Genomic DNA, 25,747 nt, shown 5'->3' on the forward strand with positions numbered 1-25,747 from the left:
ACAAAATCGAGCAAGATGAAATTTTCATGGGAGCCAAAATCAAGTTCCCTTGGACATCTCATGATGTTATCGTCTTTATGTTTGAAGATAGCTGATAGTTGGAGATCAAATATTGCAATAGGGATGTACTGAAATACAACCGACAGATGTCTCATTGATATCCCATGAGTAGTGGGCAGTATGCGCTCCTCGTTCACCATATATTTCGTTGTTTTATTATGGTAGGTTCTCCGTTGACAAGGCAACGTTCTGCGTTGTTTTCCCCCTGTGGGTGGGGGCGGTAGAATAACACTCACGGTATCCCTTGCCTGTCGTAAGAGGCGACTAAAAGGGGCCTCAGGGGCTCTGAACTTTGGAGCGTGGGTTGGCGACCACGGGGCTCTTAGCTGAGTCCTGGCATTGCTTCCACTTACTTGTGCCAGGCTCCTCACTTTCATCTATCCTGTCAGACCTCTCTTGGTCAACCCTTGTTCTTTTCCGACCCCGACGCTATTAGGTTTGCGAGGGCTAGGGAGTCTTTCATGTTCACGCCCTTCGCGGCCCTTGTCTTTCTTTGACCGATATCTTCATTTTTCGAAGTGTCGGATCCCTTCCATTTTTCCCTCTGATTAGTGTTATATAGAGGATGGTTGCCTAGTTGTACTTCCTCTTAAAACAATAATCACCACCACCACCATCTGCGTTGTTTAATTTCGAATACGAAACAACGGCGATTAATAAATTGTAATTAAAGAGTGTCATAAAACACTTGATTTAAGCCTTAAATCGTTCCTACATCCCGAACCATAAAGACAAGAATAACGGCCGTGAGGATTCGTCGCGCTGACCACACGACGCCTCGTAATCTGCAGGTCTCCGGGCGGAGCAGTGGTCACTTGGCAGGCTATGGCCCTTCGGGGCTGTTGTGCCATAGGTATTTTTCCTACATATTTTCAACTTTAGTAGTTTTAACCCTTTAAAATGTTGGACTGCCGAATTTCGTGATGACGTCACATGTGTTAATATTAATTACTTCGAAAAGATGTTTGTAATTAAATTACCACACGATTGTTTTTATGAATGCCGTTCGTTCTATTGAGATCGAACGTAAACCAAGGGAGCTTTAAGTGTTTGAAATTACCGCTGCTGAGTCCATGTGGGGGACCCTATGGGTGCATGTTTTAAGTAACGTTATCAAATAGGTTACAAGGAGGAGGAAAAATGCAATGCCTGACTATGGCTACGTTCCAGTGTGCCAATGTAGGCATTAGTTATAGCCTATTCATACCACCGACGTGATTCACAGGAAGAACTTTAAAAAATAGTGAGACCCGCAATATCAAGGTCTACTCAAACCTGACCTTTCCTACAAAAGTTCTGCATTGGATTATACTGAACGCTTTACAAACTCAATCAGCCTCTCAATGCCGAATCACAGAGTAGTCTATATACTTTGAATCTGGAACATCAACTTCAGTCTTCCTAAAAACAAAATAACTAGTCGATTCCACATTTGAAATATTGCCTTAGCTTAAACAAGGCCTTGAAACTCATAAAGAGCTGAAGAAAAATCCCATTCAGACCGAACAGTAGTAACCACTGTTACTGCAGTTCTAACAATGTTGTAATTGCTTTACGTACGGTTCCAACCTAAAAACAGAATAACATTCAGACATGTTTATAAAAAGCATTTTTTGAGCTAACAGAATTCATCGTTAAACGAAATCACTAAAAGAAGTCTGCTACGTTTTATACTTCACATGCTTATTTTTCCGTCTCTTTTTCTTCAGTTTTGTCATATCAGCGATTGTATTGGATCCACATTATACCCGTTCTCTTTCGTAGCCTCAGTAGAAGATGACAACTCCATTTTCTATGAATAAAACGTATAATTTTGGTTTGTTAACCTCAAATTCTGAATATTCCATATACATAGCATGTGAGGCAAATCAGAAGCGGTAATCGCATACCGACCATTACATATACGCTGCTTGGCGGACAAGTTTGGCGTAACACAACGAGTGACTGTCGAAATTAGCACTGCCTTCTGAATAGTATTTTGAATTGGTTCCCAGGGGAATAATAGCGAGAAAAACAAGCGGCAAGAAACTGCAGTATTGAAACAATGCAATAGTAACCGTGCACAGGTTCCATGACAGTATCACGGTCATATCACAGACTGATATTTACCGAGCTTGGTGCAGTCGGGGATTAATATGTTCAGCGGGGGTGGTTGTAAGGCCCCGCTGATGATGGTTAAATGTCACGTAACCCCTAAGACGCATACCAAATACTCTATGTATGACTCTATGGATGACAATTTATTATTATCGGCCTCAAATTGTCGACTTCGTTCGGATCTCCTTTAAGTAGGAGGGTAGTCCTTGCCATGTTTAGTCAGGGAGGAACTTGCCTGGCAGCGAGATGCAATAATGTCATAAGCTGCTTCATCCTTTATTTCTCAGGCGATTACAAGGCCAAGCCCCGGAGCTGTATTGACAGCTATTCTGTTCACCGCCATGCTAATTTTATTTTTGGTACGAGTGGTTAGAAAGTTACCTTCAGGAATGTCTGTGGAGACTCGTTGACCGGAGGTGGATACTCTTCTCTTCCTCAAATGTTTGCTATAGAGAAAATGTTCGAGAAGTGGTTGTGCAAGTTAGCAAGAGAAATTTTACAAGAAACGTTTTACGATTTAAGTACGGAACGTATGGCCTTTCGTTGCTGGATGTAATACTGATATTGTGTAAGTTGGTTTGTCCTCTTTTCTCGTGCCATTTTCTTGTCCGTTCAGGGTTTGTTGATTTGCTGTACAGGATTGATTACTTATATCACTCTTCCGCCTTATGACTATTATATTTCCTAATCGTAGGTTCTGCCAGCAGCTCGTTTACTTACCAAACCCCCCATGGCACTACAGCCCTTGAAGTGCTTTGGCCTACCAAGCGACCCCTACTCAGCCCTGAGGCATGCAGAATACGAGGTGTCGTGTGGTCAGCACGACGAATCCTCTCGGCCGTTATTCTTGGCTTTCTAGACCGGGGCCACTGTCTCACCGTCAGATAGCTCCTCAATTCTAATCACGTAGACTGAATGGACCACGAACTAGCCCTCAGGTCCAGGTAAAAATCCCTGACCTGGCCGAGAATCGAACCCGGAGCCAGCAGCTCGTTTACTTACTCGTAAGTATTCCCGGCCCAAAGCTTGCAACATATTTGTAACCGTACCTGAATGATACATGTCAAGATACACTTAAGAAAATGGAAATTGCAGCACCATGAAGGCATTGGTCGTTTGTGTTGATTTCCAAGATATGGAACGATGCCATGTAGGTATGTAAACGATCAAAGTTTCAGACCCATTGGATTGTTGCTACAGGTCTCCCCACGTGATTGGTCGCGGAGGAATCAACTCCAGTATACGGACTCTGGTGTAGCGTAGTTGACTTGCAGTCTGTGCAGTGAAGTGTTCCCCGTCAAACATGCCTCGACGGCAGAGATGAGCACGCTATTAACAACTGTCGCCGTTTGAGAGGGCTCGGATAATTGGGCTGTGTGAGGCTGGATTATCGCTAAGGACTGTCGCTGCACGTGTTGGCCGACAGGCATCTACGGTACAACGTGTATGGCAGCAGTGGTCAAATGAAGGTACCTACACTCGTAGACCTGGCACAGGCCCAGCGCGACAGACAACTGTGAGAGAGGATCGCCGCATCATTCGGATGGCCCGGATGGAACCCCATGCAACAGCAGCGCAAATTCGGGCAGCTGTGACACCCCACGTTACACAACAAACAGTTGGTAATCGCCTGCGTGCAGCTGGCTTACGAGCCCGTGTCCCTGCAGAATGTGTTCCATTGACCCCACAACAGCGACATGTCTGGCCTGGTATCGAGAAAGACCGACGTGGGTTGACAAATGGCATAGGGTCGTCTTTAGTGATGAATCGCGCTTCTGTCTTGCCCGCTGTGATCGCCGATATCGTGTGCGCCGACGTACCGGGGAGAGGGGCCGCCCAGATCTTATTGTCGAGAGGCACACAGGGCCAGCACCAAGCATTATGGTCTGGGGAGCTATTGGCTTTAATGTGAAATCACGCTTGTTGAGGGCACTATGACTGCTCGACAGTACGTTGATAGGGTACTCAATCCAGTGGTTGTCCCTATGATGGCGAACATTGCTAATGGGATATTTCAGCAGGACAATACCCGGGTTCACACTGAACGCATCTCCAGAGAAGCTCTCCACGACATCACAACATTAGAAAGGCCCACCAGATCCCCAGACCTCAGTCCTATTGAGCATGTGTGGGACATGATGTGTCGACAACTGCCCAACCGTCCTCAGCCACCCACAACTCTGGAACAACTGACCCGTGGAGTGCAGCAAGCATGGGCCACAATTCCACATCAAGCGATCTAGGGCCTTATTGACTCCATGCCTTGACGAATTCATCAATGTATTGCAGCTCGTGGTGGGCACATCCTGTATTGATTGTTGTCCAAACTTGCGGTCAGAGGGACCTGACAGTGTAATTATCGAATCACAACCGAACACTCGTTCTGCATTTTCAATTGCAGCAATATAGCACCACTCCTTCTGGGTGTTGCAATTTCTATTTTCTTCAGTGTATTATAAAATGAAAGGAATGGAATTAAGACTGGCTAATACGTTAATGGAAGAAGCTGGGAAATTCATAAATTGTTCAGTAATATACTCTTCGTTTAGTTTGTGTTCATATTTACTCCTGATAACACACAGATTCTTTTCAAACACCTTGGCAATATGTGAGGAACTGAAGTTAGCATTAGGAGTCGATTCATCACCTGCAGTTTCCGTGGAACTTATCCGGTGCCATGGCTAAATGGTTAGCGTGCTGGCCTTTGGTCACAGGGGTCCCGGGTTCGATACCTGGCAGGGTCCGGAATTTTAACTATAAGTGGTTAATTTCACCGGCACGGGGGCTGGGTGTATGTGTCGTCTTCATCATCATTTCATCCTCATCACGACGCGCAGGTCGCCTTCGGGTGTCCAATCAAAAGACCTGCATTTGGTGAGCCGTACTTGTCCTAGGACACTCCCGGCACTAAAAGTCATACGCCACTTCGTTTCATTTTCCGTGGAAGTGTTCTTCATTTTGTCTTTATCATATTTTCCTGTCGCACTCCATTTGATTCATTTTGATCGTTGGTTCTTCTGGATGAGCTAGACATGCGTGGATGTTGACCCAGCGGTTAGAATAAGGGTAAAACACTTCTTTACATTCTTTCGACAAGCTATGTGTGTCATATTTTAGACCAGTAGTAGCTTCCGAAAATATAATCATATTAATAGTTTAATTGATTCTAGTGTTAGGTGAACAGTCACTCGAACTTTCATTAAGGCTTAGCTCATCAGACTCGAGGAGGTGGTGCAAGTAAATTGTCTAGCCCTAGAGATTTGAATTCTCTGACTTCCGGGTTTCGAAACATACCCCCTGAAGTTGATCGGATTGGAGCATCAGTTTGAGAGATTTTCCGAGAGGGATTGGAATTGGGCCTGACTGCATCATCGATTAGTTTTTCTAATGCGAATGTTTACGTACTTAGGCCGTTTTCCACAACACGTGCATTGTTGTTTCGTTATTTTGTCATCTGGTCTTTTTAAGGAAACACTGTTGCTTTGAGAATCTCAATTTTCGTAGGACGTGGTGATTTACACCAAGGTTAATTACCTCGGTTTCCTCGTGACCTCTGATTCTGGTTCCTCTTATTCCGCTCAAAATATACACTGACTGACAGAGCAAATGCAACACCAAGAAGGAGTGGTCAGAACTTTATGCCAATTGCAGGGTAGACTGACGTCACTGAGGTATGCTCATGATGTGAAATGCGCCGCTGTGCTGCGCACGTAGCGAACGATAAATGGGACACGGCGTTGGCGAATGGCCCACTTCGTACCGTGATTTCTCAGCCGACAGTCATTGTAGAACGTGTTGTCGTGTGCCACAGGACACGTGTATAGCTAAGAATGCCAGGCCGCCGTCAACGGAGGCATTTCCAGCAGACAGACGACTTTACGAGGGGTATGGTGATCGGGCTGAGAAGGGCGAAGGGCAGGTTGGTCGCTTCGTCAAATCGCAGCCGATACCCATAGGGATGTGTCCACGGTGCAGCGCCTGTGGCGAAGATGGTTGGCGCAGGGACATGTGGCACGTGCGAGGGGTCCAGGCGCAGCCCGAGTGACGTCAGCACGCGAGGATCGGCGCATCCGCCGCCAAGCGGTGGCAGCCCCGCACGCCACGTCAACCGCCATTCTTCAGCATGTGCAAGACACCCTGGCTGTTCCAATATCGACCAGAACAATTTCCCGTCGATTGGTTGAAGGAGGCCTGCACTCCCGGCGTCCGCTCAGAAGACTACCATTGACTCCACAGCATAGACGTGCACGCCTGGCATGGTGCCGGGCTAGAGCGACTTGGATGAGGGAATGGCGGAACGTCGTGTTCTCCGATGAGTCACGCTTCTGTTCTGTCAGTGATAGTCACCGCAGACGAGTGTGGCGTCGGCGTGGAGAAAGGTCAAATCCGGCAGTAACTGTGGAGCGCCCTACCGCTAGACAACGCGGCATCATGGTTTGGGGCGCTATTGCGTATGATTCCACGTCACCTCTAGTGCGTATTCAAGGCACGTTAAATGCCTACCGCTACGTGCAGCATGTGCTGCGGCCGGTGGCACTCCCGTACCTTCAGGGGCTGCCCAATGCTCTGTTTCAGCAGGATAATGGCCGCCCACACACTGCTCGCATCTCCCAACAGGCTCTACGAGGTGTACAGATGCTTCCTGGCCAGCGTACTCTCCGGATGTCTCACCAATCGAACACGTGTGGGATCTCATTGGACGCCGTTTGCAAACTCTGCCCCAGCCTCGTACGGACGACCAACTGTGGCAAATGGTTGACAGAGAATGGAGAACCATCCCTCAGGACACCATCCGCACTCTTATTGACTCTGTACCTCGACGTGTTTCTGCGTGCATCGCCGCTCGCGGTGGTCCTACATCCTACTGAGTCGATGCCGTGCGCATTGTGTAACCTGCATATCGGTTTGAAATAAACATCAATTATTCTTCCGTGCAGACTCTGTTTTTTCCCCAACTTTCATCCCTTTCGAACCACTCCTCCTTGGTGTTGCATTTGCTCTGTCAGTCAGTGTATCTCCATTATTCATACGTGAGGACAAATAACAACTACTCGAATACTTCTTCTATCGTCGATATACTCGATATACTATTTTCTCGAGCTGCGGTTGAGTTATCGCGATGTTCTAATGACGTGTGGAGGTATATTTTCAAGGGGTTAGGTTAAGCGGTCTCTAGGGCCAGAGTCTTCTGTGTAGTGTTGGTAGAAAATTATTTAATGGTTTTTTTCATAGGCACTTTCTAACACCACAGAAACAGAACATGCAGAGAACTATATGCTGCCAAAGACCTGAATATTGCTTCTCAATATATTGCAAAATGAATGGATCGAAATTAGAACTATGCGGTTTATAGAACGTTTAACCAAAGAATGTTATTCGAATCATCAACAAAGTATTTGAGAGTTTAATGAATGGACAAGCCTTTAAACAACACATAACAAATAGCATCGTTAATCCTAGCAACACGGTCGCTTTTACCTTGAGAAGAAATAATTCACAGTGCAATATACAGTATTATGACGTGCTTTAGTGAGCATACCGCATAAACGTCGGAGCTCTCTTTAAGGGTTCAAACCTTATAATTTTAAGTGAATTGGTGATTAATATTTTGGAAAGTAGTAAATGTTGACGTAATTATTATATCTAAAGAGAATATTAAGAAATAATTCACGTGAGGTGTTTATAGGATTAGTTCTATTTTATGGAGTCTTCAGCTCCGAAGCTCGATTACAATGGTGTTGTATAATCAAATAACTCATACTACGTGGAGGTATACATTTTTCTCGTAGTTCTTCTCACGGAATTTGGTTATAAATGGTCTATTTCGGGATTCTAATCCTAGTTTGCTGAATTTCTGCCAACCCTGCTCCAGATGTAGGGAACATTAAAGATCCACCCTTAAGGGGAAATTATACAGTAAAATATTCGAAATTATACGAATGTTAAACTATTAATATAAGATTAAATACAACATGTCGAACATCGAATATACCTTGATCCTCAAAACATTACATGGCATTGTATGTTCATGAATTTACTTCCTTTCCTGGGTCTAACCATTTCTTGCGTATTGTTCCGTCATGGCCCATGCCTCTAACCTTTAAGTTCTGTAGCTGTTATTGCAGGTTTGTGCAATTCAATTACTGCTGTATATTTCCTGCATGTAATCTTCCTTCCTTCCTTTCTTTCTTTCTTTCTTTCTTTCTTTCTTTCTTTCTTTCTTTCTTTCTTTCTTTTTGATTTTTCATTTTTTGTTTTAAGGATGAATAAATACAGAGAGGTCTATATGTATATATAATTTCATGTATATGCTGGTTAATTTCCAGTACCTTTGGTTGGTTTTTCATTCCATTTTAATTAATTATTTGCGTGGTTTTCTCACTAATGATGTTGAAATTAACCTAAATGTGGTATCTTTGACATTATTTTTTATATATCCTGCAGGTCTCTCGAGAATTATCTCATTACGGTATCCGCAAATGCCGAGCACTGGGTGGTCTCATTTACAATATGTTTATTTATTTCTTTACACAAACTGAGTACCACTGTAGAAAGCAAATCAATCCAGTCAATCAATCAATCATCACCGATATGCGTTTACCTAGTCTTTATTAAATGATTTCAAAGTTCAAAACTTTTCGAACATCTCCCTAATTCCTCTTCCTGTAAACGAATATTTGCCCCAATTTGTCCTCTTGAATTGCAACTTTATCTTCATATTGTGATCTTTCCTACTTTTTAAAGCTCATTCAAGCCTATTCGTCTAATAATGTGAATCCACGCCACCTCTCCACTGACAACTCGCAACAGATCTCTTAGTCGAGCAGTTCGTCTCCTTACTCCCGAGTATTCCCAGCCCAAAGTTTGCAACTTCCATAACCCTACTTTTTTGTGAGAAATCACTCAGAACAAATTGTGTTGCTTTCCTTAGGATATTTTTCAGTTCTTGAATCAAGTCATTCTGGTGAGGGTCCCACAAACTTGAACCATGCTCTAACTGGGGTCATTCTTTCTCAAGACTAACACTCATTCGATGCTTTTTGATACTAGTTTATCACGTCCGGTTTCATGGCTAAATGGTTAGCATGCTGGCTTTTGATCCTAGCGGCCCCGGGTTCGGATCCCAATCGGGGATTTTTAACCCTCACTGGATAATTCCGATTGCACGGGGGCTTGGTTTGTGTGCCATCTTCAGCGTTAGAATTTATCGCAGGTAGAGCCCCATACTCCTCACAGACGTGCAGGTCACCTCATCTCGAAAGACCTGCATCAGGCCTCTCCGGAGTCCACACGCTATAAAAAATAATAACTTATCTTGGGTTTTAACTTTGTTCCCCGGTCGTGAAAGACAAGCAATACGATTGCGGTTGAGGTCACGCTAACCACGTGGCATTTCAGTATCTGCAGGACATCCGGCTGGGTTTATCTGAACTTTGACAGTAAAAGGGCACATTATTTTTAGAACGAGTTTAAATGATAGCATTCAATACAAACTACCTTAAACTCTACTTATCACTTTCGTAACGAAATAGAACCACGCAAGTTTATTGATAAAGTACATATTGACACCGCCTGTTGCGATTTCTTGATGAATGCAGTATTTTTATATCCGTCTCTTGGCACAGGCCAGAGCAAAGTGTAGCTTCCACCGAAGTCCCAGTCTCATCCATGGCTGTGACAATATGGAAGCTGCTGGGGTATGGGTGGTGCTGAGTAATGACATTTGGAGCACAACTAGTGTCTGAGTGTTGTGAAAGGTGTTGCTCATAGGATCAGTCGTGCTGCAGTAGCGCCTTCTGATCCAGTGAGGAAAGCAATGGCAAACTACCTCACTCCTCATCTTGCCTAGTATGCCTCATTTGGGCTCTGCCATTGGTTTTTGCAGTTTCCCTATAACTAGTATAGACTTTGGTGGTGCTATTTGAGGATCGAACCAGCCTCTGGGCTGATGACCCAACAGACAGACATGTATTGGACAAATGTATATTGAAGGATAGGATGAGAATATCTTCCGAAGCACTGGACAGGATATACACTCAGTTTTGGAGTCATAAAGTGTACATAAAGGCATAATGCATATCGAGTGCATTCTTTTAAAACGATGCATACCTTAATGTTATTTCTACCCATTATATACCTTTACTGGTCGCGCCTCCCAGTCACATATTTCTGTGCAGTCCATCAGAATAATTTTCGTTGTGTGCTGATGTGTAAAGGAAAATGGACCTTAAATACATTATACTGTCGAATTGCGTAAATTCACTTGCGAACGACATCCCTACAATGCGGTATGGTAAGGTCTATTTTCCTTTACATATTAGCATAGTAAAATGAACTCAGCGAAAATTATTCTGATGGACAGCATATAAATATGTGGCTGGGAGACGTGACCAGTCGTAAGGAATATTATGGGTAGGCAGAGCATTGGGACATACGAGGTTTTTAAAGAAAGCAATCGATATAGAAATCTGGCAGGGTCCAACACGAACAAAGAACGTAATTTTACTCATAAATATCGTATTAGAAATAAGACGTGTATTCGGTTCCGAGTGTAAGCATATTTTGGGTAACATGACCTATTTTCATTAAACTTTTTGTTAACTTAACAATCCGTCACTGCATTCAGTCATTCTTCACCTCCTACCAGCCATACCTATATAAGGGATCTATAGGGTTTCATTCTTGGTATATAAACCGCCATACGGATCCGCGCTCTTGAAAGAGATGGCACCGAGCAAGTGGCCGTGTGGTTAGGGTCGCGCAGCTGTGAGCTTGCATTCGGGAGATAGTGGGTTCGAACCCCGCTGTCGGCAGCCCTGAAGATGGTTTTCCTTGGTTTCCCATTTTCACACCAGGCAAAAAAGGAAAGAGATGGTACCAATAGACCATCTGTTCCCGTTGTTTCCCCGCCCAATAATTTAGATAGAAGTCTATGCAGTTCAGTTTGCTCTAAACAACTGTGAATTTAATATTTCTGTATTCTTCTTCGGAATCATAAACTCCAAGAAACACAATGGACAACTCTGAAATTTACAAACATGGTATGAAGTCAGTATTTGATTCCGAAAAGGCTAGAGTAATCTGCATAAAGAGAATTAAAATACCGTATTTGACTTTATTACGAACTGTATTCTCCTATCCTAGACGTGTGGTCAGCACTACACGGTTCAGTTTAATATCCCGGAAGTAGGAACAATAAACCGATAAGAAAGTTCGTGTTTGCGTTTATACTCGATAGGAAATGGAAAAATATCTCAGAACACGGCATTTCTAAAAATAGGTCTTTAAGAACAAGTGATTAGAGAATGTTATTGTTGAATCGATGCCTTTAAATAGATCTCTGTGTAATCATCTTCCTCTTCGCCTTGACATTGTAGTTTTCGAAGAAACTTCCTTGTTTTGTTGGCTGTGTCTTGTTTGACAACTGATATCATGTTAATATTATCTCTTTCCATTTACTTCACATGTGTGCCGCAATAATGGTTCAGTGATGTTAAAGGCTAAATATATAAAGCCTAATACCTCACAAATATTTGCTCAGAAGCGAGCATCTTTGTAGGTATAATGAAATCACTTTCCATACATGCATTAACGCTGCTGCGAGAATATATCATATCGTGAGTAACAAGCGAAATACGTTCAGCTTTTTTTCTTAGTTTTTGATATATTCACACTAACCCGTGTAATTTCTTCCGTTCTATTCACTGATAGTCGTACGAAGTCATTTTGGTTACCGAATTTTCATTTTCATGCTAAGCCTCAACAGAGTATTATGGCGACGATGGGACAGGAACGGCCTAGGAATGGGAAGGAAGCGGCCGTGGCCTTAATTAAGGTACAGCCCCAGCATTTGCCTGGTGTGAAAATGGGAAACCACGGAAAACCATCTTCAGGGCTGCCGACAGTGGGGTTCGAACCTACTATCTCCCGGATGCAAGCTCACAGCTGCGCGGCCCTAACCGCACGGCCTACTCGCCCGGTAGGGTAATTTCATTCACATAAAACATTAATACAACTTCAGCTACACAGCGCTATTGTAGATATTCTAAAAACCCTCTTGCACAATTTTAAAGAAAGGTATTTAACATTCCGAGAACATATATTGGCAGTGAGAAACTGTGAAAGCCTTCAAACCTGTTTTTCTCAGAAGTAAGATTTTTTAGCTTAATATGTTTTGTTTGTAAACCACGGTCTGCTAGTGTGTAGTAAGTTTTGATAAGGATCTGTAATAAGATAATGAAGTGATTTTTCTTCTACAGTATAACACATTTCCCTTCTAATTCATCCTATAATGATAGCAAACAAATGACGCTTCATTGCGCAGTGAAACTGATTTCGTAAAGCGTAAAATTTTGTTTCATTGTCGTCCATTCGTCCTACTGATGTGTATGTATTTCGTTACAGTACAGGTTTTTTTATTAAACAAGCTGAATACCTACATACAGTAACATATATTATGGCTTAATGGACTAACCTGAGGCTGGTAGGATAAATGAATTTGAAGGTGCAGGGTATTAATATCAAATAGATGGTTATACGCTATGTTCTTTCACTGATGTATATCTGGCGTGTATGTCTACATTCTACACTGAACGGACTCACATTGAACAACTCTAATATGATTATACTTCTTGTCGAGATGTTTCACATGAAATACGGATAGACCATACCTTACTCACATATTCCCCTCCTGAAAAAATTTAATGTCTTATACTGTTTTTACCAAGTATCATTTTCTGTTTCCCTTAACACTCTGTACATTATTCCCTCTGCTTTACTGATGCCATATTTATAGTGAGGTGAAATTTAGAAATGTTATTTTGTATAGGGGCTGTCTGGCCGAGGCTGTAAAGGCGTGCTCGGTCCGCCCGGAAGAACGTGGGTTCGAATCCCCGTGAGGAAGTCGTAAAATTTAAGAAACGAGATTTCCACTTCCGGAGGTGCATATGGCCCTGAGGCTCACTCAGCCTACACCAAAAATGAGTGCCAGGTTAATTCCTGGGGGCAAAGGCGGCCGGGCGTAGAGCTAACCACTCTACCCTATCACGTGCCGAGGTTAACAATGGTGGAAGCCTTTACCTTCCACTCCTCCAAGGGCCTTCATGGCCTGTACGGAGGTGACTTTGCTTTGCTTTTTGCTTATTTTGTATAATGCAAATACTGGTTGAGGGAAAGAAGAACCAAGATATAATTTGTAACCCATTTTTCCATCTTTCGAAGATGAAGCAATTGGACAAAGATTCATAGAATACAAAGAACTGTTTTTTTCTCTGAGGGGTTATAAAGGATTCTACGACTAACTATCGTTTTTCAATGGAGAGATGAGTGACGTCTTACCAAAAGGACATGAGTATAATATGAAAATCAACAAGAGTTCCCTTATGTGATTTGGATAAAAATGTGCGGTGTTAGAATGTTTACCACTCCATGTATATCAGAGAACTCCTCTATTTTAAAATACCTATTAGCTTAACTGTTTGCCGTGAAGTTTGCTACCGAGCTTGATAGCTGCAATCGCCTAAGTGCGGCCAGTATCTGGTATTCGGGAGTTAGTGGGTTCGAACCCCACTGTCGGCAGCCCTGAAGACGGTTTTCCGTGGTTTCCCATTTTCACACCACGAAAATGCTGGGGCTGTACCTTAATTAAAGCCACGGCCGCTCCCTTCCCACTCCTAGCCCTTTCCTCTCCCATCGTCACCATAAGACCTATCTGTGGTCTGTCCAACATAGGCCTAAAGAGACTTGCAAAACAAAAAGTTTGCTTTGAACACAATAATGAAATGAATGAAAGATATTCAATAAGACGTGCATTTCACTGCTTAATACATTCAGACCCAGTGTACACAATATTTTTAGATTATCTAATGGTTAATTTAGGTTTGTAATCAAAGAGCTTCTACGTGTTCATGAACGTCTCTCTTTTGGTTCTTTACAACGTAGTGCCATCTATCAGGACTTAATAGAAGGCGAAGAATAAATTAACAGCAGCTTGTTACCCAGGCTGAAGATACATCAGTTAAGGTAACCTAAATTTTCTATCTCTTATGAGTAAGTGTATGTTATGGAACTGACAGTTGTCTATACATCTTGTACTGCATTACGTCATAAACCTCTTGTAAAACATTTAATCATAAATGGTTAAAATAGATCATTTTCTGGCTATCGCATAACATACAAGCTACGTGTGATGGCGCATGTTAAAGGATATCGTAATAGGACTGCCAGGAGGCATTTTGGACAACTCCCAACTGAGAACTGAGAACCAGGAAGTGGATCTAAGGACGCCGCTCTCATTCAATACAACCTACGAAATGGAACAGCAAAATGGCCAGTACTTGAGCCAGAGCTGAATACCTGAATTTTAGACCATAGAAAAGTAGGAGTATCGAAGTATAGTTAGATTAGTTATACATTAAACTTGAAATATTGTAAATTCCTAATAGCAATCGGTGATGACAGGTTGGTGTGTCCTAAACGCTGGCAAGTGTAGCATTTCATGAGCTTCTTCTTCTTCTACGTATTTTCTTCATCTTCTTCTATTTTACTTTTTCTTCTTGATATTTCCAAATTACTTCAGGTTGGCACCTGATATAGATTAACATCAACAACAAGAACAAGAATTACTTTGATTTTATATCCCACTAAATACATTTACGGTTTCCGGAAAGACCGAATGTCGTAATTTTGTTCCACAAGAGTTCTTTGAGTTAACGGTAAATCTACAGGCACACGTCTGGCGTATCTGTGCACCTTAAAATACCACCGGACTGAGCCAGGTTCGAACCTGCCATCTTGGACTCAGAAGGCCAGTGCTCTACCGTTTAGCCACTAAGCCGGGCCCACGTACAGATTAAGCGGAGTTTTACGGCCGTATGGCTTTTTTTTGCCAATCCTATACAGGGTGGTCGGAAACGACGTGAACGGGATATATAAGCGTTAAAGGGTTGATCATGCTGATAAATAATTTGAAAGAAATAATTCGATATCTCGCACCGTTGTCATTTTATCAGATGCTGAAGTTAGCCAATCAGATCATTTCGTGGGCGAATTTAAATTATTTCTTTCAAATTATTTATTAGAATGACAAACTCTGTAACGCTCATATATACGGTTCACGTTGTTCCCGACCACCCTGTATATAGAGATGTATTCACTGTTGCATGTTTATCTGGTTTTTAGTAGTGTGGTGTGTGTAAATGAAGAGGTGTGTATCAAGACTAACACAAACTCCAGTCCCCGAGCCAGAGGAATTAACCAAACATGAAATCAAACCCAGGACCGTCTGAACCGAAGGCTGCAACGCTGACTATTCAGGCAGATCTAGCTATTTAAGGGAATATCTAAAAGAAACAATTCCGCGGGTATCATATTGGTTCGTTCGAATTTAAAGGTCTTGATATTGTCCAAAATAGAATAAGATCTATGAGGAAGCATCCATATTGTGTGGGAGATGGAAGAGTGGAAAGGAACTCAGCAATCCTTTTTCACGTAAACTGCGACTGTAGATGTCTGGTAAATGATCTCTTGAATAAATTAGAATCAGAAACGGGGAAAGCTACATAAATCACCATCGTCCACAAACTGCTCACAGCACTAGGTAGAACGAGAAGAAAGTGATAAAGAGGATGAATTATGATATTTTGACAAATACTCATCTTGGTACCTGTACTAATACTCAGTTGTATTACTTGCTGTATATGTTAACCTTCTGTAACAACGTGTGTGATCGTGGTGTCATCAACTACTTGGGTGTATTTAATCGATTCTAGACTGGAACTGTGGCCAGCGACTTTAAGGTAAAGTATCGTCACATCATCTGTGTAGAGCACATACAGGTAAATATCATCTGTTGGATGTGTGCCGGATGCAGCCAGTACCTTGTGGCCTTTAGAGTCCTCTTATGATGTGTTATCGTGCAACACTACAAAAATAGATATTATGTCGTAAATCACTTCCATTATGGCGGGAGGAATTCTGTATCATAGTACGGGAAACAGTGAAAGAAAATACTAACGAAAGCAGAAAGGAAACAGCTGCGTTATTGATATTTGAAAATATCCAAAGTCTTCTGAAGGAAACTTAAAATGTCCTTTCATATTCGCATGTTCACCCAAATATTTCCATTCTAGGCTTCTGTATGTTGAATATTCCATTATTTATTAGAATTTTGTGTACTCTCCACAGTAAATCCAAGTGTATTTTCCCGTATAGTAACTTACTTTTCATAACATTTAAATAATTACATACTTAGAAGGAATGTATCAAGCTTCTATTATTATTATTATTAATACTTTGATACACCTTCTACAAAAAATAGACGTTTTGATCAATATCCACCTAACTACAAATAAACACATTGTTTAAACTACATACATAGACGTTTATAGACTCCTTCGAATACGCTTTGACCATTCCAGCACTACTTCCTTTGATGGCTAAAGTAAGTGAAAAAGAAGCTTTGTGCGAGTATTTCAAATTGTTGGGAAATGCCAACGAAGACTGCAAATTACAGCTTTTTCATATAGACAAATTCTACAGAATGTGCAATGGGAGAGTTTTTATTTTTGATCGATAACCTCAAATAACTGGAGAGTTATTCCATGAATTCAGATTGTGACATGTGTCAATTTCGTTTTTGTAAATTATTCACGAATCAAGTAAAGATACCTTAGTCTACGCATTAACATTAAAGTATGATCACTATCTGAAGTATGTTAGTCATACATTTCTCCTTCATAAAACTTTGTTAAGGAGAGTGGGATTGTCGTTAGTCTATCAAATTAAGCTGGTGGATGCGGAAGAGAACATGCTAAATACTGTGAACAAACTTATCGAAGTGTTTCCTTCTTCTCTTATATTTTCACTCATCAATCAATCAATCAATCAATCAATCAGTCACCACTGATATGCATTTAGGGTTATTGCCCAGGTGGAAGAAATATGGCACAAGTTGAATAAAATGGAATTAAGGCAAGGAATTATTATGTAAAGAGGGCAATCCACAACATCGTCGCAATTATCTGCTTGCAATGTGACGTAGAAACTTATTTGTAATGGAGAGGTCATAACTGCATCGTTAATTTCAATTGATATGAATATCACTACGTTGTAAACTGATAGATTGAGAAGAAAAACTCTTCAAGAATAGGGACTCCCAGATTTTTAAGGGAAATTAAAACAAGAGAGGTAGTTAGAAAAGTCATCCTGAAATGAAAACACAGAGCTAAATCAGAAATTCCACTGGATATATTATACCCATACTCTTTGGACATGAACCTATGAGAGTGTTTTTCATCCTGGCGCCAAACATGGTTCATCATATGAGAGAGACTATTGGTATCTTACCCTTTCCGTCGCCTTTCAAGACAAGCAGAGTAATCTAGTCCCCAACAACAGAAGAATCGCAAACACATACCAGTGAAGATTAAATGCGTATGCATTCTTGAATATACGGACACAAAGTCCAATTCGTTCTAAAAATTATTAGCCTAAAGACCCTATTAATAAGATGGCATTAATTCTTAAAAATCTAAATTTTCTGAAATGAATATCCAGCAGCAGAGTGGTGAAGATACAAAATATATGTCACAGACTGTCGGGTTATCACTGTGAAGGCTGCTTCCGGAAATTAATCAAACTTAACGTAATAAATGAATGTGTGTACAAAGTAAAAAGAGATGTAGGATTGTCAGCATAAGATACTTCTATTATTCAGAATAAAATCTTAAAAGATTGTGAAGTTTAGTATTTCCCATCATTATGTTCAGAGCTATGCATTCTATTTTTTATAAATTAAATTGGAAGTTTTTGCCGATTCTAAACTATTTCTTTTTTTCTGTTGTCCTCTAGTTGTACGTTACCGCTCACAATGCCATAGGCATGGGACATCCTAGTGAAGTAGTTGTTGCAACAACTGACGGAGGGAAGCCAGGAACAGTTCCTGTAGAGAGATTTCTATACATCAACTCAACCTCCGTGACACTTTACTTGGAAAACTGGGGCGATGGGGGATGCCCCATCTTATATTTTGAGGTGGAATACAAACGTCTGGATCAACCACATTGGACATTAGGTAAGATGTCATCTAATCTTTCTAACTTTCATAACTTCAACATATTTGTTCGGAATAAAACATTTATGAACTGGATAGAAAGTTCAGGTGATTTGTATAGAATTATACATTCAGTAGATGACATCAAGTGATTTGTTGTTATGTTTCCATGATTGTATCATAGATGTTTACCACCATGGTTTAAAATCCTTACATTCAAACGATCGTTGAAGTAATAAAATACAGTGCGAACTTGAATATAAAGTGATCCAGACAATGTCAATAATCCCTGCGTTTAAAAAGAATGTACCTGTCTGCAGAGCTTCACAGGGTTGTTCTTGAATTATAAATACTAATTATCACTGAGATACATTTACTTATTCAGAGCAACTGGCCAAATAATTAATAGAATATACTCCAAATTCCCGTTGTAATAAATATATTGCGCTACATATAAAATATATTCTACATGAAAACTTCGTTCTCTGTTTTACAGCTTCGCAAGTTCTAGAATTGAACCTCCGAGGAAAAATGATGGACATGACATGTCAGGAAGTCTATAAAATGTCCGTAGACTAATATAATGGGGAAAGCAAACAAAGGCGTGGAATATCACATCAATCAAGGTGAAGGACAACTCCAGCTTCAAACCGTGGAGCACAATAATGTCTACTGGTGCACTGGGAACATTTTGCTGAAGTTGTTACTCTCTGTTAGAACATGGTTTTAAACAGGGTAAGACGGAACCTTGAGTACTCGAAAAATAAACTGCGAAAATATGTTATTTACACGGTTATAAGTTTGAATGTAACAACCGATGTCAGTAATGAACTACAATAATTCGATGAACTATTTGGAGAACAACTCGTAATTAACCAAGCAAACTCAACTTGACAGATGACCCTGATATAATTTGAACTTGACCCTGAAAAGGCATGCGTTTACTAATTGATCATGAGTGTAAACTTAAAAAATATTTCAGTGAAACAAGCTGCAGTTTGGATCTCTCTCTTTAAATGAATTAAAACCGTTATTCATTGTGTTCTCTTCCATGACAAAAAGCTCCAGACTGGATCATATGTCTTCGAGAATATCGGAACCTTCGATAATAGTCCTCCAAGTGTGAACATTACAGCCTCCGCCACATGCATTTGTTTCCTGTAAGAGACTGATATTGAACTATATAACTCTCGTGCTTATAAGAAGTTTGATGCTATTTTGATGAACCCAAAAAGTGAATTTAGAAATATTCAGAGTCCTGTATTCATGTCCTTGACACCCTTCTGTAGAATAAATTTACTTTTACAATCAGACATCTGAGTTACTTAAATAATCATTTAATTCACCGACGATACAAGAGTTCTAAACGTACAAGTTATGATGAAGACGGAGCTAGTTTTCCATTGCTTTCCTCACTGGACGTCAAAGTGCTATTGCAACAAGACCGGCCCTACGAGTAACACCTTTCATAACGTTCAGTTGCACTAGTTGTGCTATGAATGGCAATAAACAGTACCAGCCGTACCTTATCAGCTTCTATACCGTCACAGCCATAAATGAGATTTAGTATTTGGTGGAAACAGCATTTTCCCTTGCCTGTGCCAAGAGACAAATGCAAAAATACTACATCCATCGAGAAACAACAGGCTTAACATAAAAATAGCTAACATAAATAACGGAAAGACTCATTGCAAACTTCTTGAATTATGAATTAAGGTGGCGTGTGAGAAGCCATCTAGCTCACTAATCAAGGTTGAAAGTGGTATTAATAACAATTATATATATATGTATAAGCAAAAGCGGCCGTAAAACCGAGTAAGGATAATTTCGTGTGTGAAGCCACTCCCTCCTCACAATGTATCGTTGATCGCAACTACGAACTTGCTGCATTAAATTTTTACATCGATGATGTGATCCCCAGCAAATTTCACACTCACAGCATGAAGAACTCAGAGGAATAGTCTCCAATGAAATTCAAGTACAACTCAACCAGTCGTGTGTCTATGGAATATTCGAGTAGTCAACATGAAATAAAGTAACCCTTTCATCTGATGCAGCATATTTATTGTCATTTGAAGAAATAAATTAAGTGTTAAAGGCATACATAACGATTGTTTCACAAAAAGCGCAACAGCAAAGAATCATATTTGTAGTATATAACTTGGTAAAATTTTGAGAAACAATTGGAATAATTTACCATCATTTAATATTTGGTGGTATAATTACATTCAATACTCAGAAATGATATATTCAATTCGTGGCTAAGTTGTCATTCTTCATTTGAGAAGATAATTACGTCACCTTATCCGAAGAGAAAGTATCATTGGAAAATTTTGGATCACTGTAGCCCCTTCTAACTTACAATGAGTCCACTGGCATTCAAATCCACTTGACACTAGTTAAAGTTTATATTCTGCATCTGCTACAGATGGTTGTTGCCTACTGCCAAACACGAAGAGAGTTGTAGTGCACGAGTACCGATATCCATAAGGAAGAATTCGCAGATAATTTTTATTAAAAATGGTATTGAAATGTATTTTTAATCAACTGCGGCCTTCGTCATCCAAGTTATAAAATTCGAAGATGTCTGTTGACATGCTCTTCCAACCATGATTTCTCCGTGCAATTTAATCTTGGTCTATCATGATGTTGTTATATTTTAAATAGGGATGCATTTCATTGATTGAACGCCAGGACTGTTTTTGCATCGTCGCATTTCCAATAATACTTTATTTTATATTTCAATACAACATTCAATACATTTGTGAATTACTTATTCCAGTTAGTTCGAAAATTATGTCATTAAGAATTTCCATCGATTATTTCTATTTCATACAGAGAATTTGCGTGAATTTTAAGCCATTGCGCTTGTGGAATTCTTATTTTAATTTAAATACCCATGGTTAGAATGTAAAATAATCGTATTGAAAAGGTAGCATCGTTGTAATATATCGTTAAAGAACCTGTACCGGAATCAAACCACTGATTTATGAAACAAAAACATGTTATACATTCCAAGGAAATGAGCAGGAATGCCCGTTTACATTACGAAAGAACATATATTGGTCATGGATGAAAACCAGTGAAATTCCCACATTCTCTCAACGTCTGGCCAGATGTGAGCATAATATAACTTCTATCGAGAAATCATGTGCAACTGAGAATACTCAAGTTATTTAAATATATCACCATACTAACAGTGAGAATAAAAAATGTGGAAGATTAAGAAAATGTAACATTTCCATGATATATGTGAATTATCTCAAACTATAAATCGTGAACTTATATTGCAAATAAAACCGTTCTCGTCTCACCAAGAAATAGTTTCTAAATTATGCTCCAAAAATAGGATAATATTCAAAGAGGTACTGTTTCTATTTGTTCAACGATAAAACATTCCACGTACAATGAAAGATTTCGAAATGAAGAGGCAACTTCAAAGTACGGGGAAGGCATGCACAAATTCATTGATCGTCAATTTATACATCAACTAATCTTCAGATCATGTCAATTGAGACAGTTTAGCGGTAATCAAGACGTACTTCTGGAACCGAACTATTTTATGAACCAACATCTATGTACTGATGTTTAAAAGTTTTACATTTTTCAAAGTATCTTATACATGAAATATCATAAGAAGACTATCGATCTCTCCTAACACTGGATTATTTCAGCTTTACTTCCAGTTATATGGCATTTTTTGAACAATTGAATACATCTTCTTGTCCCATCTTTTGCTTTCTTAACAATTGTGTTCTGTAAGTCAGAAATCACAATACGATAAAATAAAATGTACGGCTGACCACTCTCAAAAACCTGAAAACATTGAAGTCCATTTATACATTTCGATTGGAAGTTTATTACTTTCATTCTGTGGATGAAGGAAACGTACTGACAGAAGTAGATGCCTCAGAGAGTTAGGAAGTATTATTAATAATATAGGGCCGATGATCTAGATGTTAGGCTCCTTTAAACAGCAAGAACCAACAATAATATAATCAGAGTGTGATATTCAGCGTTATATGTACAGTGATAGAGAAACTACCTGTCTCATACAGTCAACCTTCTTTCGTGCCACGCTCTACTAAAATGAAAAATGAAAGAAGGAACTCAGCCATCACCTGTTGTGAAATTCTAAGGCATCTGACACAGTATTTTGGACAAAAGCTCTTGAATAGTTTACATAAATTACATGAGTTTCTTTATGGTTCATGAATTCATATCAGCAAAATCTACATTGATCAGAATGTTTCCTCTGCACCGTAGTCAATTCTTCATGGTGGAGTTTCCATTGTTGAAATAACCACTGAACGTATTGGTTACTATTTTATTTCCCTCAATAAGCACTAAATTAAGGAAATTATGTGATTGGTTATTTCTGGACGTTAATCGAGAGTGAAACACGATAGCTTTCTGTGTTGGAGAATTATCTTTAGTGCACTGATATTGTATGCTTCTGTACCATCTTCCAATGTCGTCGAACTAGGAAAGAGATTCATTGACATTTTAAAATCTGTGTTTTCTGGCGCGTTAAAATGTGTTCTTAGCTAGGAGTTAATTTACCGGCGTGAGTAAATAAAATTTATTGAACTCTAACTTTATAAGAAATGGCACGATTTTAAGATATACTAACTAGAAGTCGATTCAAATACCAGTGTAAAAATTACTAAAAATAAATAATGCAGTATTCGAAGATTATTCATGTACCTCCCCATGTACACTTGTTTCTTGTAGACACTTGCAACCTATCCGTGCGTAATTCTGTGCTGTTTTGATTTTTCTTAAACTATAAACGGGACACTGAGAGCCATTTTTTAATTTCAAAATTTTGATAATCCAAAATCTACGAAGTATATTTTATTGTACCAAGAAAGGTTAGTCCAAATGAAACTAGTTATGATTTCTTATTATTAGGCATTTGTTTTCAATTCTACCTACTTAGTTCATTAACCATTTAAAATTCAAACTTTGGACTGTGATCAAAAGTATTTATTATTTCAGTCCATCCTGTTAACTGCAATAACGTATCAAGTAGGATGTGATTTAGTACACCGTTTGTGGAACTGTTTATTATGTTAAAGGTACTACTGGCGTTTTTTCCTCAGAATCCGATTGATGACACTTTGTTTCAATTAAGAGTTAGTTTGCCAGAGATCAGAATGTTTGTCAAAAATGTGTAGAAATAGTGCACATGTTAAATAATAGGATCTAGATTTTTATGTCATAAAACATAATAAAAATTATATTTGAGAGCCAATTGTGTGTATGTAAGACGCATTCAAATATTTTAAATGGAGTAAGGCATGGGTACTTTAAATTTATTTCAAATAACATGACTATTATTTATAATCATGTTAATGCATAGTCTGTAATAAGTGAAAATGAAAATCCGCAGCCTATTTCCAGTCATTCGACCGGGTCAGTTATGGAATGAATGAAGCCCTTATCTAGCGGCGAGGATGGGAATTGTGCCGGCTGCCGAAGCCTGTCGCACTCCTCTGGGGCAATGATTAATGAATGACGGATGGAATGAAATGATATTGGAGAATGCTGCTGGAGTGAAACATGACAGGAAACACCGGAGAACCCGGATAAAAACCTGTCCCGCCTCCGCTTTGTCCAGCACAAATCTCACATTGAGTGACCGGGATTTGAACCACGGAACCCAGCGGTGAGAGGCCGGTGAGCTGCCATCTGAGCCACGGAGGCTCTTCTGTAATAAGTGTCCTACTTATTTACTATAACTATTCTTTCAGATAATAATAATAAGAAGAAGAATTTTGTTTGGCTATTTCTAGCCTTGTAAGGCAGACCCTACGAATAGGGTGGGTGGCATATGGCGTGTGTAGGATACTGCATGTTATTGTAATGGAGGATAGTGTGATGTGTGAGATGCAGGGATGTTCGTGACAGTACAAAGACCCAGTCCCCGGGCCAATGGAATTTACCATTTTAAGGTTAAACTCTCCTACCCGGCCTGGAATCGAACCCGGTGCTCTCTGAGCAGAAAAGACTACGCTGAGCGTTCAGCCAGGAGCCGTACATTTTTGGAAATGAAAAAACGGAATGGTTTGAGATGTCTGAGAGAAAATAAAACATTACATAAGAGTGATCAACACTGTTGAGGAATATGGAAATGTATCTTTTTAATCTAAATTGTGTGTCGCATTGGGTATTTCCACTTTCAGGCCATTAAAATACTGGTATAATACTTCATATCCTGTGGCGAGACGCACATACCAGCATAAATATGGAAAACACGGGTTAACGTTCGCACACGTAATTACATGACCAACTGACCGAAGTGTTCCTGGTAATCGAATAAAAAAATTGCAAAAGGAGCAAATAAGAAACAACGGAGATGAGTTCATTTTTTTAAAGAAAAGTGGAAAAGGCGAGAAAACCGTACAGTTTTAAGTGATTCTTAAATTTTGTGATCCATGCCACTGGAATCTTATGTGGAAACCGAACCAAGATACGTGACTTAACATTAGAAAACCTCATAAGCTTTGATCTGGATTCAAACCGCGGGTGCATTCGTTACAAGATAACGACGATTCATTGAACTGTTATGGTATGTCTGTTTACATTGAAGGGGTTTATGTGTGAGGTTCAGTGCTAGAGCCCGTCTGTTTTTCTCTGTTCCAAGGACTGATTTTTATGTGCAGATTTTTACAAAATTAAGGCATACAATAAGTAAAGATAGGAAAACGCAATTATGGAAACTTAAAACTTATCTTATAATTACTTTAAATAACTTAATAAACTCCAAGTATTTCTCTCTGAAATCAGTTTAATAGAATGCAAAAAATCACCCATTAAAAAGGGGCTTCATTTCATTCACACTTAAATATAAATTTATCTTTTTTGTCTGTGCATTGATAGCATGTTTGCAAATACTCTGAGCTACGCTGACTGGTTCTCGTAGGAATTTATCAGTGCCCGCTTATCACCTATAACTTCCTTCTAGGAATACTTCCGCAATTTCCCTTCTATATTTGTTCTTTATATTATTGAAGAAGTTAAATACAAGGTTAGATGAGCTTTGAGTCCAAGGAAATCTAATCAAGTGCGAATATATACAATAGAAAGATGGATTAGATTCGTGGACAGTAGCAAGAAAGAGACATATTTTATTGGCTTCATTTCTTTCTGATCTAAAATTGCTATGGAAAAATGAAGTTCCTTGTGTTCTGAGCTTTGCATTTTTCTTATCAGAGCTTATTGTAATATGTTAATAAATACTTTTACACACAGTTTCGAATAGCGTGGAACTTCAGAAGAGTTTCGTGCTCAAAGGATTGCAGCCAGACACTGAATACCAGCTGAGAGTGAAGGCTCACAATAATGCTGGAACAACAACAGCAGAATACAGATTCCATATGCCAAGTAAAATGGGAGGTAAGTTACTAATTTTTAAATTTTTAAAAACAATTAATTTCTTCAAGTGTTCGATGAAAATTTCATTAGCTGTTATAACATATAACAATAGCCGTAATAGTATTTATATATCAGGATGAAAATGAAATGTTGTATGGC

General features: G+C 39.7%; 1 protein-coding gene across 1 annotated transcript in view; it reads left to right on the forward strand.

Moving 5' to 3' along the window:
* LOC136863786 (cell adhesion molecule Dscam2) overlaps window positions 1–25,747 on the forward strand; it is a 1,545,364-nt gene that overhangs the window by 1,413,570 nt on the left and 106,047 nt on the right. Inside the window, exons 29-30 of the mRNA XM_068226091.1 lie at window positions 18,007–18,229; window positions 25,466–25,613. Coding sequence (XP_068082192.1) covers window positions 18,007–18,229; window positions 25,466–25,613 — 371 coding nt within the window. The remainder of the gene's footprint in view (window positions 1–18,006; window positions 18,230–25,465; window positions 25,614–25,747) is intronic.

Source organism: Anabrus simplex, chromosome 2, assembly GCF_040414725.1.
Source record: "Anabrus simplex isolate iqAnaSimp1 chromosome 2, ASM4041472v1, whole genome shotgun sequence".
NCBI classification, from domain to species: Eukaryota; Metazoa; Arthropoda; class Insecta; order Orthoptera; family Tettigoniidae; genus Anabrus; species Anabrus simplex.